Below are 17,724 nucleotides of genomic sequence, written 5' to 3'. Positions count from 1 at the left end.
ACACGACATGTGCGTTTATATATTTGTTCAATGTATATAAATAGTGAAAAGAGCTACTGTCGACAACTGTGGAACACCTTTATGTACTTCAAGAAGTTTGAACTTCAATCAAGATGGCCTGAGATCTGTCACTAAGATAATCATGAAACCATGAACATGCGTCAGAGCCCAGGCCAATCGAGGACAACTTGTTTAATAAAATAGCATGATCAATAGTATCAAATGCCACAGACAAGGAAGCACAATTCATTTTAGTGTCTAAAGCATTGCCACAATCATTAACAACTAATGTGGTTGCTGTGATAGTGCTATGCCCTGGCATAAACCCATATTGAATTAGAGCAAAGCTGCGTATTTACCAAAGATTTGAGAATCTTAGCTAGCTAGACATGGACGCCTGGAAATAGAACGATAATTATCAAGATCACTACTATCCCCGCCCTTATGGAGTGGCTTTACATAAGCTGTTTTCCATACTTTTGGAATGTTTCTTGATAACAATGTTAAGATATGGGCAGCACACTTGAGCAAATACCCTGTGTATTTCTTGTTATCTTTAGCAAGTAAAGCACTAAGGACTCACTTTTCTGTTAATTGCCGAAATGCCAAAACTTGACTTACAATTTTCAATCAAAGTCAATCTGAAAAATTCCAGCATCAGCATTTAGCCCACTCTTAGAGATTGTCAGGTTAGACATTCTTTCAAGACATTATTTCAAAAAGATAGCCTGTTGAAATAAAATGATGAGTTCAGCACATAATTGTTGAACCAAGTTTCAGAAATTACCAGAATGTACACTTTGGATTGAGAAACCATAATTTCAATAAAATCCATCTTTGAAATCAAACTTCTGGCATTTACATGAACCATACCAAGACTGCAGCAGCAGGATTTCATGTCAGATGCAGTCTCAAATACAAGCATGCTATGGTCAGTAGGTAACCCCTTCTTTGAAAATACCATGAGATATTTTTTTTTTTTTTTTACCTTTATTTAACTAGTTAACTCAGTTAAGAACACATTCTTATTGTGTTTGATTTGGTATAGGTACAAGATTATCTAGAACTCAACAATTGGGCCTATGCCTTGTTTGAGGATGTGGATTAAAACAAGAGTTAATGAGGGTTACCTGTTGCAGGCCTGTAGTATGATCACAATGCAGATCATTTATGTTTGGGATTTCCTGGAAATTGGAGTGTTAGTAAGTCAATGTTTTAGTGCAGCCTTGAAATGGAATGACGGCTGTATCTTTGTAGTGACTGGGTGTATTGATACACCATCAAAAGTGTAATTAATAACTTGACGTTGCTCAAAGGGATATAAAAAAATCCCTTCTACCAATAGGTGCCCTTCTTTGCGAGGCTTTGGAACCACCCGGTTTTTGTGGTTGAATGTGTTTAAAATTCAATGCTTGACTGAGGGACCTTACAATTATCGACATGTGTGGGGTACATAGATGAGGTAGGCCAATAACATATAGCCATCGCCTGCTCTCGCTGTTTCTCTTCTTTAACTCCATCTGATCCAGAAGTTCTGTGCGTCCATGAATCCACGTAAATCCACCGACTATGTTACCTTTCATCTGAATTATCTGTGGCGATCGGGAGAGTGGGCCATTCAGTTATTGTTTATAGTTATTACCGCGGAGCGCGGCTTGGAGCGCACGCTTCAAACATATTGTGTAATGTGAATTGTCAATGATCACGGCCCTACGGATCCTCATAGGCCAATTATGCAATCGATATGGTTCATATGTATTGAAATTAATTATATGTACACATGAAGACAATTGAAAGAGTGAAATGAGAAACGTCATTGTTTGCTAACTGATAGACTTTGATAATGGGGATTATAGATTGTATAACCATTCCCTGTTTGTATTCTTTCAAGATCTATGATAAATAGTTGCGAGCCTAAATGACTCGCGGATTACTATTGATTTCTTAATGAACTGAACTGTTGAATTCCCTAAATTATGTTAATAATGAATGATATGATTTGATCTTTGATTATGCATTTGATTGGATACATGTTATTTGTTTCCTTTGTGATGCAGCACAGACTACTCAGTAAATATACCACTTTATGGTCAAAGGAATTCCTGCCTCAGTCTCATCCATTCCTCTGTCACCTGACATGTGGTCACATCTGTTCACCTTCACTGTCAGTCATCCTACCTGTCCAGCTACCCACACAGATTCCACTAATCTTTCAGTCATTATGGCCAAACAGTTCTATTTTTGTTTCATCAGACCAGAGGACATTTCTCAAAAAGTATGATCTTTGTCCCCATGTGCAGTTTCATACCCTAGTCTGGCTTTTTTATGGCGGTTCTGCAGCAGTGGCTTCTTCCTTGCTGATCGGCCTTTCAGGTTATGTTGATATATGACTAGTTTTCTTCCTGAGTGGTATGACGGCTGCGCGGTCCCACAGTGTTTATACTTACATACTATTGTTTGTTCAGATGAACGTGGTACCTTCAGTTGTTTGGAAATTGCTCCCATGAATGAACCAGACTTGTGGAGGTCTACAAATTATTTTCTGTGGTCTTCGCTGATTTCTTTTGATTTTCCCATGATGTTAAGTAAAGAGGTACTGAGTTTGAATGTAGGCCTTGAAATGCATCCACAGGTACACCTCAAATTGACTCAAATTATGTCAATTAGCCTATCAGAAGCTTCTAAAGCCATGACATATTTTTCTGGATTTTTCCAAGCTGTTTATAGGCACAGTCAATTTAGTGTATGTAAACTTCAGTGAATGATAAGTGAAATAATCTGTCTGTAAACAATTGTTGGAAATATTACTTGTCTCATGCACAAAGTTGATATCCTAACCGACTTGTTAACAAGAAATCTGTGGAGTGGTTGAAAAACAAATGTTAATGACTCCAACCTAAGTGTATGTAAACTTCCAACTTCATCTGTACATAGCCATGGAATCACAAGTCACTTTAATAATGTCTACATTCTACTTTACTCGTTTCATATGTACATGCTGTATTGTACTGTATTTTAGTCAATGCCACTCCGCCATTGCTCCTCCTAAAATGTAAGCTGCTAACATTAGCCATCAAGCTAACGAAGTTAGTCCCAGATTACTTTTCCAATGGAGCCTTTGTCTGGAGAGGTAAATGAACGATTCCAGTACTGTAGGTCCTGCATCTACTAAATCAAATGTTATTGGTCACATGCCAATGGTTAGCAGATATAATTGAAAGTGTGATGCTTTTGCTTATAATTGAAAGCAAAATGCTTGTGCTTCTAGTTCCAACAGTGCAGCAATATCTAACAAGTAATCTAACAATCCCACAACTACCTAGGACACACAAATCTAAGTGAAGGAATGGAATAAGAATATATAAATATATGGATGAGCAATGAGAGAGCGGCATAGGCAAGATGCAATGGATGGTATAAAATACAGTATATACATATGAGATGAGAACTGTAAGATATGTAAACATTATTAAATTGGTATTATTAAAGTGACTAGTGATCCATTTATTAAAGTGGACAATGATTTCAGTCTGTATGTAGGCAGCATCCTCTCTGTTAGTGATGGCTGTTTAACAATCTGATGGCCTTGAGAGAGAAGCTGTTTTTCAGTCTCTCTGTTCCAGCTTTGATGCACCTGTACTACCCACACCTTCTGGGTGGTGGCGGGGTGAACAGGCAGTGGCTCGGGTGGTTGTTGTACTTGATTATATTTTTGGTCTTCCTGTGACATCGGGTGCTGTAGGTGTCCTGTAGGGCAGGTAGTTTGCAGTTGCCGTACAAGAGTACGGCCGAGTGATTTGACACTGTCACGCCCTCATCTGTTTCACCTGTTCCTGTAATTGTCTCCACCCCCCCCCAGGTGTCGCTTATTTTCCCCAGTGTATTTATCCCTGTCAGTTCGTCTTGTATGTTTAGTCAAGTCAACCAGTGTTTTTCCCATACTCCTTTTGCAATTCTCCTTTTTCTAGTCCTCCCGGTTTTGACCTTTGCCTGTTTCTGGACTCTGTACCCGCCTGCCTTGACCTTGAGCCTGTCTGCCACTCTGTACCACCTGGACTCTGATCTGGTGTTGACCTTTTGCCTGTCCACGACCATTCTCTTGCCTACCCCTTTGGATTATTAAACATTGTAACACTCCAACCATCTACAACTGAGTCTCGCCTTGTGCTTTGATCGATGGTGGAGAGCTCAGCTGATAGGGGCTTCACACTCATGTCTTGAAGATGGACGCAGATGAACTCAGATGTCAGATGTTAAGTTACAGCTCCCAAGGAAAAGAAAAGACATAGCTATGAATGCAAGGACTGACCATCCATAATATAAAATTGTTTTAGCCAGGCAATACAGTGTTAACATATTATATATTTTTACAAACATTAGAGTAAAAATAGCTTGTGTTTTGGGTTCTGATGGAACAGTTGATGTGTATGTGTACTATCCACACCCATATTCAAAAGGAGGCAGGGGAGTGTTCCAATACTGTAGTGTACACACCAAATGGATGCAAATAACAGTGGCTCTGCTGTAGGGCCCTAATGTGAACACAAGATGGCTGTATTTAAGTGCACATGCCTTACCATAATCCTTACAGACAGTGGAAAATTCTCTCTGCAGACTCAGTGGTAAGTAAGGAGTGAATAGCTGCTAATGCATGTTTATTTTGAAGCTGTCATATGAAACCAACGATCATTGTATTACATATTCACAGATTTAATTAAAGAATGATGACTGGGAAGGCATCACATTTCGATTTCCCTTCTATTTATGCTGCAGTGTTGTCGTTTCCTTTCCTTAGTAGCTGTCACTTAACCTCTGACGTTGAGTCCATCTGTCCATCTACAAGACGTGTGATTACCCCTACCAGTTGAGTTCTCCCCGGTCAGACCACTGAGCACAACCCCCAACAGCCAAAAAAGGCCTGAGAGAGCGACTGTTGCATTGAGCCCTGACTAAGAATAAACTAGGCTGTGGTGGGATAAGGTTACCTTGAAGCCCCCTTGTGCTATACCCATGTGAGGCACCAATAATACTGGGTGGGCATTTCAGCAGGGATCTGCAGTCTCTCCCCTGCCCTATTCTTGGCTTTCCCCACTCCTGTTTTGCTCTCCTTCGCCATCATACGTATACATTTTCTGCAATGCTTCAAAACAGGCAGCTTTGAAATTCCAATCACCTTTTCATTTTAACTTTTTTTCCAACTTTTTCTGACAAATTCAACCTGTGGATCATATTGGGAAAAATAAGGGGCACTACCTTCATTGATACGGTCACCATTTCCTTAATCAGTGGATTCCAATTCGATTTGAAAGACATTGCTAACCTCTTGAATAAAAGCTTTCCAAACGACATACTTGAAATTAAGTTTTCATATCAACATGTCTGAAGCAGCCCCTGAAGGTACGTCTTTCAAAGCGTTATGCATGTTCACTTTGTGTGGAGCAGAATTGTTTGCTAAAACAGTTTGCATCATTAAAGCAAAGTACTACTTGGATTACTTTTGTTTCTCTGGCGTCTCATGATGAGGAAATGTGTTGAAAGTTGATTGCTAAAAATACTGCATATACTATTAGCACTTTTGCCCCTGTAACATGACAGCTGAAGTGCACACTATTTCAAGGCTATAAAGCATCTTATGATAGTATTTAACGTCTTTCTCCACCTTATGTAACACAGCAAAACTACGGGTGCTAAATAAAGTCTCCAGGACTTAGTGTTTGAATGTAATGTGTGACGCAGTATTTGTCAGTGACAACAAGCATTGTATCACAAATGTCACCAACTGTGAATATTTAAAAGGTCTGTATTGCTCAGTTGAGTGTGTGGTGTGTAGTTATTCATTCACCATCCTTCATTTATTTTTTATTGGAGGAAGTGAATCATGCAATACATGATGAGCTGTGTTCGAATACCCACACTAACATGCTGTATAGTACATACCTAGTGAGTGTATATACTACATAAAATTAGTTCATTTAATAAATCCTGTTGAGGACATGGCAGATTTACGCCCCCTTTGGAGAAATTGGGTACCCCTAGAAAACTGAAAAAAAAATTGTAAAAAATTGCTAATATATGCATATAATAATTATTATTGGATAGAAAACACTCTAAAGCTTCTAAAACCGTTGGAATTATGTCTGTAAGTATAGCAGAACTCACAGGGCATGCATTCTTCCAAACTAGTTTTGTGGTCATGAAAGTTGGAGCAACTTTGACGTCATCGCCCCCACCCTTCCCAACCACTTATGGATCTGGGGACACTTTCTATCTCTTCCACTAGATGTCCTCATTCTGTAGAGCGTCTAATCGTTCAAATCGCGCGAGAATTGGCCCTATGGGAGTGATGTGAGTAAGTGCCGCGAGAAAAAACCTGTGCGTTAGGGCGCAAATTGGTCACAGCCATTTCTTTGTTCCAGCACTCCTGGGAAGAGCAAACGATGCCCGGTTGAATTGAAATTTGTTTTGTGTGTTAAAAACATCATAAAGCTTGCTTCTGCACTTAGTTTGACCTGTTTAGTCGACATATAATATGTAATTTTTAAGTTTTGATGCGCAACTTTTCCGGACCAGAGGACATTTTGGGTGCATTTCAGCTGATGTTATTAGCAGTAGCTCATACAAAGACGCAAGACTTGAAACCAAACGATGTATTGGGTAAGTATGAACCCTTCCAGAACATTCTGAACGAAGACCATCGAAGGTAGGGGAATATTTACGCTTAAATCTGTGTTTCTGTTGACTCCAACATTACGGGAGAAATGTAGCTTATATCTGAGCGCCGTCTCAGCATATTGAATAGTGTGCGATTTCTGTAACGTTAAAAAGAAATGTAACAGAGCGGTTGCATAAAGAAGCAGTGTATCTTTCTAACTATATGTAGAACATGTATATTTAGCCAAAGTTTATGATGTCTATTTACGTTATCTTGCCGCGCTACCTAGATTTCCTGCAGACATTTTTGAGTAATTTCTGAACATGAGTTCATTGTAAATGGACATTTATGGATATATATGGCATATTATTGAAAAAAAAAAAATGTACTGTGTAACATGCCCTATTACTGTCGTCTGATGAAGATTTTCAAAAGGTTAGTGAATGATTTATTTTTTAATCCTGCTTTTATAATTTTATATTTTCTGGGACAAAATGGCTGCCTCTTGTCTTGATTTCGGTGGTGGTCTAATATAAATATGTGGTGTGTTTTCGCCGTAAAACATTTAAAAAATCTGACATGCTGGGTAGATGAACAAGGTGTTTATCTTTCATTTGAGCTATTGGACTTGTTAATGTGTGGAGGTTAAATATTTCTAAGAATATTTTTGCGTTCCATGCGCCACGGGTTGAGCTGGAGGGGGGGTGGTGTTGTTCCTCTTGAGGAACTCCTGGCTTCAACAGGTTTTAAGTATACTGTAAATGAACAGTATCCTTTCAGTTGAGCGTGCTAGCGCTTCGCCTGTCTACTGGAAGTTGATGCTGTTGCTATGCAACCTCTTGCTAGCTTGTTAGCAGAACAAATGACTAGCTAGACATTTTACAGACAGAGCGTTGTCAGATTGTCTGTTTGTAAATTCAGAGCTCTTGGAGCGTCGCTCTGGCTGAGGAGTAGAGTTGATCTCAGTGTTCTGACCTCACAACAGCAGTCAAGCACCCAAGCTAACTAGCTAACGTTGGCTTGCTACTTCCAGACACAAATTAAAGAACACCTCACTCTGACCATTTTACTCACCCTAGCAGAGCTGGTTAGGCTGTTTTCATGTTATCCAGAGTGCTGGTGACTAACTGTGCTGCTGGCAACAATGTAATGACGCTGTATTTTGCCAACGTTTACTGACATCGGCCATATTCAAAGGGTGGTGAGCATTCGTAAATTCATCAGTTATTCTGCACTCCAGCACACTCAGATGACAAGAGTGCTGTGAAATCGGAAAAGATAGTCAATCAAACAAATCAAATTTATTCATATAGCCCTTCGTACATCAGCTGATATCTCAAAGTGCTGTACAGAAACCCAGCCTAAAACCCCAAACAGCAAGCAATGCAGCTGTAGGTGGCTAGGAAAAACTCCAAGAAAGGCCGAAACCTAGAGAGGAACCAGGCTATGAGGGGTGGCCAGTCCTCTTCTGGCTGTGCCGGGTGGAGATTACAACAGAACATGGCCAAGATGTTCAAATGTTCATAAATTACCAGCATGGTGTAGTAGTAGTAGTAGTAGGTCATTACCTCAGTAGTAGTAGTAGTAGGTCATTACCTCAGTAGTAGTAGTAGTAGTAGTAGTAGTAGGTCATTACCTCAGTAGTAGTAGTAGTAGTAGTAGGTCATTACAGTAGTAGTAGGTCATTAGGTCATTACAGTAGTAGTAGGTCATTACTACAGTAGTAGGTCATTACTACAGTAGTAGGTCATTACCACAGTAGTAGTAGATCATTACCACAGTAGTAGTAGGTCATTACCACAGTAGTAGTAGGTCATTACCTCAGTAGTAGTAGTAGTAGGTCATTACCACAGTAGTAGTAGGTCATTACCTCAGTAGTAGTAGTAGTAGTAGGTCATTACCTCAGTAGTAGTAGTAGGTCATTACTGTAGTAGTAGTAGTAGTAGGTCATTACCGTAGTAGTAGTAGTAGTAGGTCATTACCGTAGTAGTAGTAGGTCATTACCGTAGCAGGTCATTACCTCAGTAGTAGTAGTAGTAGTAGGTCATTACCTCAGTAGTAGTAGTAGTAGTAGTAGTAGGCCATTACCTCAGTAGTAGTAGTAGTAGTAGGTCATTACCTCAGTAGTAGTAGTAGTAGTAGTAGTAGGTCATTACCTCAGTAGTAGTAGTAGTAGTAGTAGTAGTAGTAGTAGTAGGCCATTACCTCAGTAGTAGTAGTAGTAGTAGGTCATTACCTCAGTAGTAGTAGTAGTGGTAGTGGTAGTAGTAGGTCATTGTAGTAGTAGTAGTAGGTCATTGTAGTAGTAGGTAATTACTGTAGTAGTAGTAGGTCATTGTAGTAGTAGTAGGTCATTGTAGTAGTAGTAGTAGTAGTAGGTCATTACTGTAGTAGTAGTAGAAGGTCATTACTGTAGTAGTAGTAGTAGTAGGTCATTATGGTAGTAGGTCATTACCTCAGTAGTAGTAGTAGTAGTAGTAGTAGGTCATTACCTCAGTAGTAGTAGTAGGTCATTACCTCAGTAGTAGTAGTAGTAGTAGGTCATTACCTCAGTAGTAGTAGTAGTAGTAGGTCATTACCTCAGTAGTAGTAGTAGTAGTAGTAGTAGTAGTAGGTCATTACCTCAGTAGTACTAGTAGTAGGTCATTACAGTAGTAGTAGGTCATTACCGTAGTAGTAGTAGTAGGTCATTACCGTAGTAGTAGTAGTAGGTCATTACCGTAGTAGCAGTAGGTCATTAACGTAGTAGTAGGTCATTACCGTAGTAGTAGGTCATTACCGTAGTATGTCATTACCGTAGTAGTAGTAGTAGGTCATTACCGTAGTAGGTCATTACCGTAGTAGGTCATCGTCGTAGTAGGTCATTACCATAGTAGGTCATTACCTCCGTAGTAGAAGTAGGTCATTACCTCAGTAGTAGTAGTAGGTCATTACCTCAGTAGTAGAAGTAGTAGGTCATTACCTCAGTAGTAGTAGTAGTAGTATTAGGTCATTACCTCAGTAGTAGTAGTATACCTCAGTAGTAGTAGTAGTAGTAGTAGTAGGTCATTACCTCAGTAGTAGTAGTAGTAGTAGGTCATTACCTCAGTAGTAGTAGTAGTAGGTCATTACCTCAGTAGTAGTAGTATACCTCAGTAGTAGTAGTAGTAGTAGGTCATTACCTCAGTAGTAGTAGTAGTAGTAGGTCATTACCTCAGTAGTAGTAGTAGTAGTAGGTCATTACCTCAGTAGTAGTAGTAGTAGTAGTAGTAGTAGGTCAATTCCTCAGTAGTAGTAGTACTAGGTCATTACCTCAGTAGTAGTAGTAGTAGTAGTAGTAGGTCATTACCTCAGTAGTAGTAGTAGTAGTAGTAGGTCATTACCTCAGTAGTAGTAGTAGTAGTAGGTCATTACCTTAGTAGTAGTAGGTCATTAACTCAGCAGTAGTAGTAGTAGTAGTAGTAGGTCATTACCTCAGTAGTAGTAGTAGTAGTAGTAGTAGTAGTAGGTCATTACCTCAGTAGTAGTTGTAGTAGTAGTAGGTCATTACCTCAGTAGTAGTAGTAGTAGTAGGTCATTACCTCAGTAGTAGTAGTAGTAGGTCATTACCTCAGTAGTAGTAGTAGTAGTAGTAGTAGTAGGTCATTACCTCAGTAGTAGTAGTAGTAGGTCATTACCTCAGTAGTAGTAGTAGTAGGTCATTACCTCAGTAGTAGTAGGTCATTACCTCAGTAGTAGTAGTAGTAGTAGGTCATTACCTCAGTAGTAGTTGTAGTTTGTCATTACCTCAGTAGTAGTAGTAGAAGTAGTAGGTCATTACCTCAGTAGTAGTAGTAGTAGGTCATTAACTCAGTAGTAGTAGTAGTAGTAGTAGGTCATTACCTCAGTAGTAGTAGTAGTAGGTCATTACCTCAGTAGTAGTAGTATACCTCAGTAGTAGTAGTAGTAGTAGTAGGTCATTACCTCAGTAGTAGTAGTAGTAGTAGTAGTAGTAGTAGTAGTAGTAGTAGTAGTAGTAGGTCAATTCCTCAGTAGTAGTAGTACTAGGTCATTACCTCAGTAGTAGTAGTAGTAGTAGGTCATTACCTCAGTAGTAGTAGTAGTAGTAGTAGGTCATTAACTCAGCAGTAGTAGTAGTAGTAGGTCATTACCTCAGTAGTAGTAGTAGTAGTAGTAGTAGTAGGTCATTACCTCAGTAGTAGTTGTAGTAGTAGTAGGTCATTACCTCAGTAGTAGTAGTAGGTCATTACCTCAGTAGTAGTAGTAGGTCATTACCTCAGTAGTAGTAGTAGGTCATTACCTCAGTAGTAGTAGTAGGTCATTACCTCAGTAGTAGTAGTAGGTCATTACCTCAATAGTAGTAGTAGGTCATTACCTCAGTAGTAGTAGTCATAGTAGGTCATTACCTCAGTAGTAGTAGTAGGTCATTACCGTAGTAGTAGTAGTAGTAGTAGTAGGTCATTACCTCAGTAGTAGTAGTAGTAGTAGGTCATTACCTCAGTAGCAGTAGTAGTAGTAGGTCATTACCTCAGTAGTAGTAGTAGTAGTAGTAGGTCATTACCTCAGTAGTAGTAGTAGTAGGTCATTACCTCAGTAGTAGTAGTAGTAGGTCATTACCTCAGTAGTAGTAGTATACCTCAGTAGTAGTAGTAGTAGTATACCTCAGTAGTAGTAGTAGTAGTAGTATACCTCAGTAGTAGTAGTAGTAGTAGGTCATTACCTCAGTAGTAGTAGTAGTAGGTCATTACCTCAGTAGTAGTAGTAGTAGTAGGTCATTACCTCAGTAGTAGTAGTAGGTCATTACCTCAGTAGTAGTAGTAGTAGTAGTAGTAGTAGGTCATTACAGTAGTAGTAGGTCATTACAGTAGTAGTAGGTCATTACAGTAGTAGTAGGTCATTACCGTAGTAGCAGTAGGTCATTACCGTAGCAGTAGGTCATTACCGTAGTAGTAGGTCATTACCGTAGTAGTAGGTCATTACCGTAGTATGTCATTACCGTAGTAGTAGTAGTAGTAGGTCATTACCGTAGTAGGTCATTACCGTAGTAGGTCATCACCGTAGTAGGTCATCACCGTAGTAGGTCATTACCGTAGTAGGTCATTACCTCCGTAGTAGAAGTAGGTCATTACCTCAGTAGTAGTAGTAGGTCATTACCTCAGTAGTAGTAGTAGGTCATTACCTCAGTAGTAGTAGTATTAGGTCATTACTTCAGTAGTAGTAGTATACCTCAGTAGTAGTAGTAGTAGTAGTAGTAGGTCATTACCTCAGTAGTAGTAGTAGTAGTAGTAGGTCATTACCTCAGTAGTAGTAGTAGTAGGTCATTACCTCAGTAGTAGTAGTAGTAGGTCATTAACTCAGTAGTAGTAGTAGTAGTAGGTCATTACCTCAGTAGTAGTAGTAGTAGGTCATTACCTCAGTAGTAGTAGTAGTAGTATTAGGTCATTACCTCAGTAGTAGTAGTATACCTCAGTAGTAGTAGTAGTAGTAGTAGTAGGTCATTACCTCAGTAGTAGAAGTAGTAGGTCATTACCTCAGTAGTAGTAGTAGTAGGTCATTAACTCAGTAGTAGTAGTAGTAGTAGGTCATTACCTCAGTAGTAGTAGTAGTAGGTCATTACCTCAGTAGTAGTAGTATACCTCAGTAGTAGTAGTAGTAGTAGTAGGTCATTACCTCAGTAGTAGTAGTAGTAGTAGTAGTAGTAGTAGGTCAATTCCTCAGTAGTAGTAGTACTAGGTCATTACCTCAGTAGTAGTAGTAGTAGGTCATTACCTCAGTAGTAGTAGTAGTAGTAGTAGGTCATTAACTCAGCAGTAGTAGTAGTAGTAGGTCATTACCTCAGTAGTAGTAGTAGTAGTAGTAGGTCATTACCTCAGTAGTAGTTGTAGTAGTAGTAGGTCATTACCTCAGTAGTAGTAGTAGGTCATTACCTCAGTAGTAGTAGTAGGTCATTACCTCAGTAGTAGTAGTAGGTCATTACCTCAGTAGTAGTAGTAGGTCATTACCTCAATAGTAGTAGTAGGTCATTACCTCAGTAGTAGTAGTAGGTCATTACCTCAATAGTAGTAGTAGGTCATTACCTCAGTAGTAGTAGTCATAGTAGGTCATTACCTCAGTAGTAGTAGTAGGTCATTACCGTAGTAGTAGTAGTAGTAGTAGTAGGTCATTACCTCAGTAGTAGTAGTAGTAGTAGTAGGTCATTACCTCAGTAGCAGTAGTAGTAGTAGGTCATTACCTCAGTAGTAGTAGTAGTAGTAGTAGGTCATTACCTCAGTAGTAGTAGTAGTAGGTCATTACCTCAGTAGTAGTAGTAGTAGGTCATTACCTCAGTAGTAGTAGTATACCTCAGTAGTAGTAGTAGTAGTATACCTCAGTAGTAGTAGTAGTAGTAGTATACCTCAGTAGTAGTAGTAGTAGTAGGTCATTACCTCAGTAGTAGTAGTAGTAGTAGGTCATTACCTCAGTAGTAGTAGTAGTAGTAGTAGTAGGTCATTACCTCAGTAGTAGTAGTAGTAGTAGTAGTAGGTCATTACCTCAGTAGTAGTAGTAGTAGTAGGTCATTACCTCAGTAGTACTAGTAGTAGGTCATTACAGTAGTAGTAGGTCATTACAGTAGTAGTAGGTCATTACCGTAGTAGCAGTAGGTCATTACCGTAGTAGCAGTAGGTCATTACCGTAGCAGTAGGTCATTACCGTAGTAGTAGGTCATTACCGTAGTAGTAGGTCATTACCGTAGTAGTAGGTCATTACCGTAGTAGTAGGTCATTACCGTAGTAGTAGTAGGTCATTACCGTAGTAGGTCATTACCGTAGTAGGTCATTACCTCCGTAGTAGAAGTAGGTCATTACCTCAGTAGTAGTAGTAGGTCATTACCTCAGTAGTAGTAGTATTAGGTCATTACTTCAGTAGTAGTAGTATACCTCAGTAGTAGTAGTAGTAGTAGTAGTAGGTCATTACCTCAGTAGTAGTAGTAGTAGTAGTAGGTCATTACCTCAGTAGTAGTAGTAGTAGGTCATTACCTCAGTAGTAGTAGTATACCTCAGTAGTAGTAGTAGTAGTAGTATACCTCAGTAGTAGTAGTAGTAGGTCATTACCTCAGTAGTAGTAGTAGTAGTAGGTCATTACCTCAGTAGTAGTAGTAGTAGTAGTAGTAGTAGTAGTAGTAGGTCAATTCCTCAGTAGTAGTAGTAGTACTAGGTCATTACCTCAGTAGTAGTAGTAGTAGTAGGTCATTACCTCAGTAGTAGTAGTATTAGTAGGTCATTAACTCAGCAGTAGTAGTAGTAGTAGTAGTAGGTCATTACCTCAGTAGTAGTAGTAGTAGTAGGTCATTACCTCAGTAGTAGTTGTAGTAGTAGTAGGTCATTACCTCAGTAGTAGTAGTAGTAGGTCATTACCTCAGTAGTAGTAGTAGTAGGTCATTACCTCAGTAGTAGTAGTAGGTCATTACCTCAGTAGTAGTAGTAGTAGGTCATTACCTCAGTAGTAGTAGTAGTAGTAGTAGTAGGTCATTACCTCAGTAGTAGTAGTAGTAGTAGTAGGTCATTACCTCAGTAGTAGTTGTAGTTTGTCATTACCTCAGTAGTAGTAGTAGTAGAAGTAGTAGGTCATTACCTCAGTAGTAGTAGAAGTAGTAGGTCATTACCTCAGTAGTAGTAGTAGGTCATTACCTCAGTAGTAGTAGTAGGTCATTACCTCAGTAGTAGTAGTAGGTCATTACCTCAGTAGTAGTAGTAGGTCATTACCTCAGTAGTAGTAGTAGTAGTAGTAGTAGGTCATTACCTCAGTAGTAGTAGTAGTAGTAGGTCATTACCTCAGTAGTAGTAGTAGTAGTAGGTCATTACCTCAGTAGTAGTTGTAGTTTGTCATTACCTCAGTAGAAGTAGTAGGTCATTACCTCAGTAGTAGTAGTAGTAGGTCATTAACTCAGTAGTAGTAGTAGTAGTAGTAGGTCATTACCTCAGTAGTAGTAGTAGTAGTAGGTCATTACCTCAGTAGTAGTAGTATACCTCAGTAGTAGTAGTAGTAGGTCATTACCTCAGTAGTAGTAGTAGTAGTAGTAGTAGTAGTAGTAGGTCAATTCCTCAGTAGTAGTAGTACTAGGTCATTACCTCAGTAGTAGTAGTAGTAGTAGGTCATTACCTCAGTAGTAGTAGTAGTAGTAGGAGGTCATTAACTCAGCAGTAGTAGTAGTAGTAGTAGGTCATTACCTCAGTAGTAGTAGTAGTAGGTCATTACCTCAGTAGTAGTTGTAGTAGTAGTAGGTCATTACCTCAGTAGTAGTAGTAGTAGGTCATTACCTCAGTAGTAGTAGTAGGTCATTACCTCAGTAGTAGTAGTAGGTCATTACCTCAATAGTAGTAGTAGGTCATTACCTCAGTAGTAGTAGTAGTGGTCATTACCTCAGTAGTAGTAGTCATAGTAGGTCATTACCTCAGTAGTAGTAGGTCATTACCATAGTAGTAGTAGTAGTAGTAGTAGGTCATTACCTCAGTAGTAGTAGTAGTAGGTCATTACCTCAGTAGTAGTAGTAGTGGCCATTACCTCAGTAGTAGTAGTAGTAGTGGCCATTACCTCAGTAGTAGTAGGCCATTACCTCAGTAGTAGTAGGTCATTACCGTAGTAGTAGTAGGTCATTACCTCAGTAGTAGTAGTAGTAGGTCATTACCTCAGTAGTAGTAGTAGTAGGTAGTAGTAGTAGTAGTAGTAGTAGTAGGTCATTACCTCAGTAGTAGTAGTAGTAGTAGTAGGTCATTACCTCAGTAGTAGTAGTAGTAGTAGGTCATTACCTCAGTAGTAGTAGTAGTAGTAGTAGTAGTAGTAGTAGTAGTAGTAGGTCAATTCCTCAGTAGTAGTAGTACTAGGTCATTACCTCAGTAGTAGTAGTAGTAGTAGTAGTAGTAGGTCATTACCTCAGTAGTAGTAGTAGTAGTAGTAGGTCATTAACTCAGCAGTAGTAGTAGTAGGTCATTACCTCAGTAGTAGTAGTAGTAGTAGTAGTAGTAGTAGTAGGTCATTACCTCAGTAGTAGTAGTAGTAGTAGTAGGTCATTACAGTAGTAGTAGGTCATTAGGTCATTACAGTAGTAGTAGGTCATTACTACAGTAGTAGGTCATTACTACAGTAGTAGGTCATTACCACAGTAGTAGTAGATCATTACCACAGTAGTAGTAGGTCATTACCACAGTAGTAGTAGGTCATTACCTCAGTAGTAGTAGTAGTAGTAGGTCATTACCACAGTAGTAGTAGGTCATTACCTCAGTAGTAGTAGTAGTAGTAGGTCATTACCTCAGTAGTAGTAGTAGGTCATTACTGTAGTAGTAGTAGTAGTAGGTCATTACCGTAGTAGTAGTAGTAGTAGGTCATTACCGTAGTAGTAGTAGGTCATTACCGTAGCAGGTCATTACCTCAGTAGTAGTAGTAGTAGTAGGTCATTACCTCAGTAGTAGTAGTAGTAGTAGTAGTAGGCCATTACCTCAGTAGTAGTAGTAGTAGTAGGTCATTACCTCAGTAGTAGTAGTAGTAGTAGTAGTAGGTCATTACCTCAGTAGTAGTAGTAGTAGTAGTAGTAGTAGTAGTAGGTCATTACCTCAGTAGTAGTAGTAGTGGTAGTGGTAGTAGTAGGTCATTGTAGTAGTAGTAGTAGGTCATTGTAGTAGTAGGTAATTACTGTAGTAGTAGTAGGTCATTGTAGTAGTAGTAGGTCATTGTAGTAGTAGTAGTAGTAGGTCATTACTGTAGTAGTAGTAGAAGGTCATTACTGTAGTAGTAGTAGTAGTAGGTCATTATGGTAGTAGGTCATTACCTCAGTAGTAGTAGTAGTAGTAGTAGTAGGTCATTACCTCAGTAGTAGTAGTAGGTCATTACCTCAGTAGTAGTAGTAGTAGGTCATTACCTCAGTAGTAGTAGTAGTAGTAGGTCATTACCTCAGTAGTAGTAGTAGTAGTAGTAGTAGTAGGTCATTACCTCAGTAGTACTAGTAGTAGGTCATTACAGTAGTAGTAGGTCATTACCGTAGTAGTAGTAGTAGGTCATTACCGTAGTAGTAGTAGTAGGTCATTACCGTAGTAGCAGTAGGTCATTACCGTAGTAGTAGGTCATTACCGTAGTAGTAGGTCATTACCGTAGTATGTCATTACCGTAGTAGTAGTAGTAGGTCATTACCGTAGTAGGTCATTACCGTAGTAGGTCATCGTCGTAGTAGGTCATTACCGTAGTAGGTCATTACCTCCGTAGTAGAAGTAGGTCATTACCTCAGTAGTAGTAGTAGGTCATTACCTCAGTAGTAGTAGTAGTAGGTCATTACCTCAGTAGTAGTAGTAGTAGTATTAGGTCATTACCTCAGTAGTAGTAGTATACCTCAGTAGTAGTAGTAGTAGGTCATTACCTCAGTAGTAGTAGTAGTAGTAGGTCATTACCTCAGTAGTAGTAGTAGTAGGTCATTACCTCAGTAGTAGTAGTATACCTCAGTAGTAGTAGTAGTAGTAGGTCATTACCTCAGTAGTAGTAGTAGTAGTAGGTCATTACCTCAGTAGTAGTAGTAGTAGTAGGTCATTACCTCAGTAGTAGTAGTAGTAGTAGTAGTAGTAGTAGGTCAATTCCTCAGTAGTAGTAGTACTAGGTCATTACCTCAGTAGTAGTAGTAGTAGTAGGTCATTACCTCAGTAGTAGTAGTAGTAGTAGGTCATTACCTCAGTAGTAGTAGTAGTAGTAGGTCATTACCTTAGTAGTAGTAGGTCATTAACTCAGCAGTAGTAGTAGTAGTAGTAGTAGGTCATTACCTCAGTAGTAGTAGTAGTAGTAGGTCATTACCTCAGTAGTAGTTGTAGTAGTAGTAGGTCATTACCTCAGTAGTAGTAGTAGTAGGTCATTACCTCAGTAGTAGTAGTAGTAGGTCATTACCTCAGTAGTAGTAGTAGTAGTAGTAGGTCATTACCTCAGTAGTAGTAGTAGTAGGTCATTACCTCAGTAGTAGTAGTAGTAGGTCATTACCTCAGTAGTAGTAGGTCATTACCTCAGTAGTAGTAGTAGTAGTAGGTCATTACCTCAGTAGTAGTTGTAGTTTGTCATTACCTCAGTAGTAGTAGTAGAAGTAG

At 39.2% G+C, this 17,724-nt stretch overlaps 1 protein-coding gene across 1 annotated transcript in view; it reads left to right on the top strand.

The window, feature by feature from the left end:
• The first annotated feature begins 4,952 nt into the window (after positions 1–4,952).
• The window catches only part of LOC139385202 (axoneme-associated protein mst101(2)), a 280,755-nt gene continuing 267,983 nt past the window's right edge, over positions 4,953–17,724 (top strand). The window contains exon 1 of the mRNA XM_071130313.1: positions 4,953–5,397. Within this exon, the coding sequence (XP_070986414.1) occupies positions 5,376–5,397 (22 nt within the window). The 5' untranslated portion in view covers positions 4,953–5,375. The remainder of the gene's footprint in view (positions 5,398–17,724) is intronic.

This window comes from Oncorhynchus clarkii, chromosome 26 (assembly GCF_045791955.1).
Source record: "Oncorhynchus clarkii lewisi isolate Uvic-CL-2024 chromosome 26, UVic_Ocla_1.0, whole genome shotgun sequence".
Taxonomy (NCBI): Eukaryota; Metazoa; Chordata; class Actinopteri; order Salmoniformes; family Salmonidae; genus Oncorhynchus; species Oncorhynchus clarkii.
Note: the sequence above shows the minus strand (reverse complement) of the source record. Positions and strands in the feature narration are given on the sequence as shown.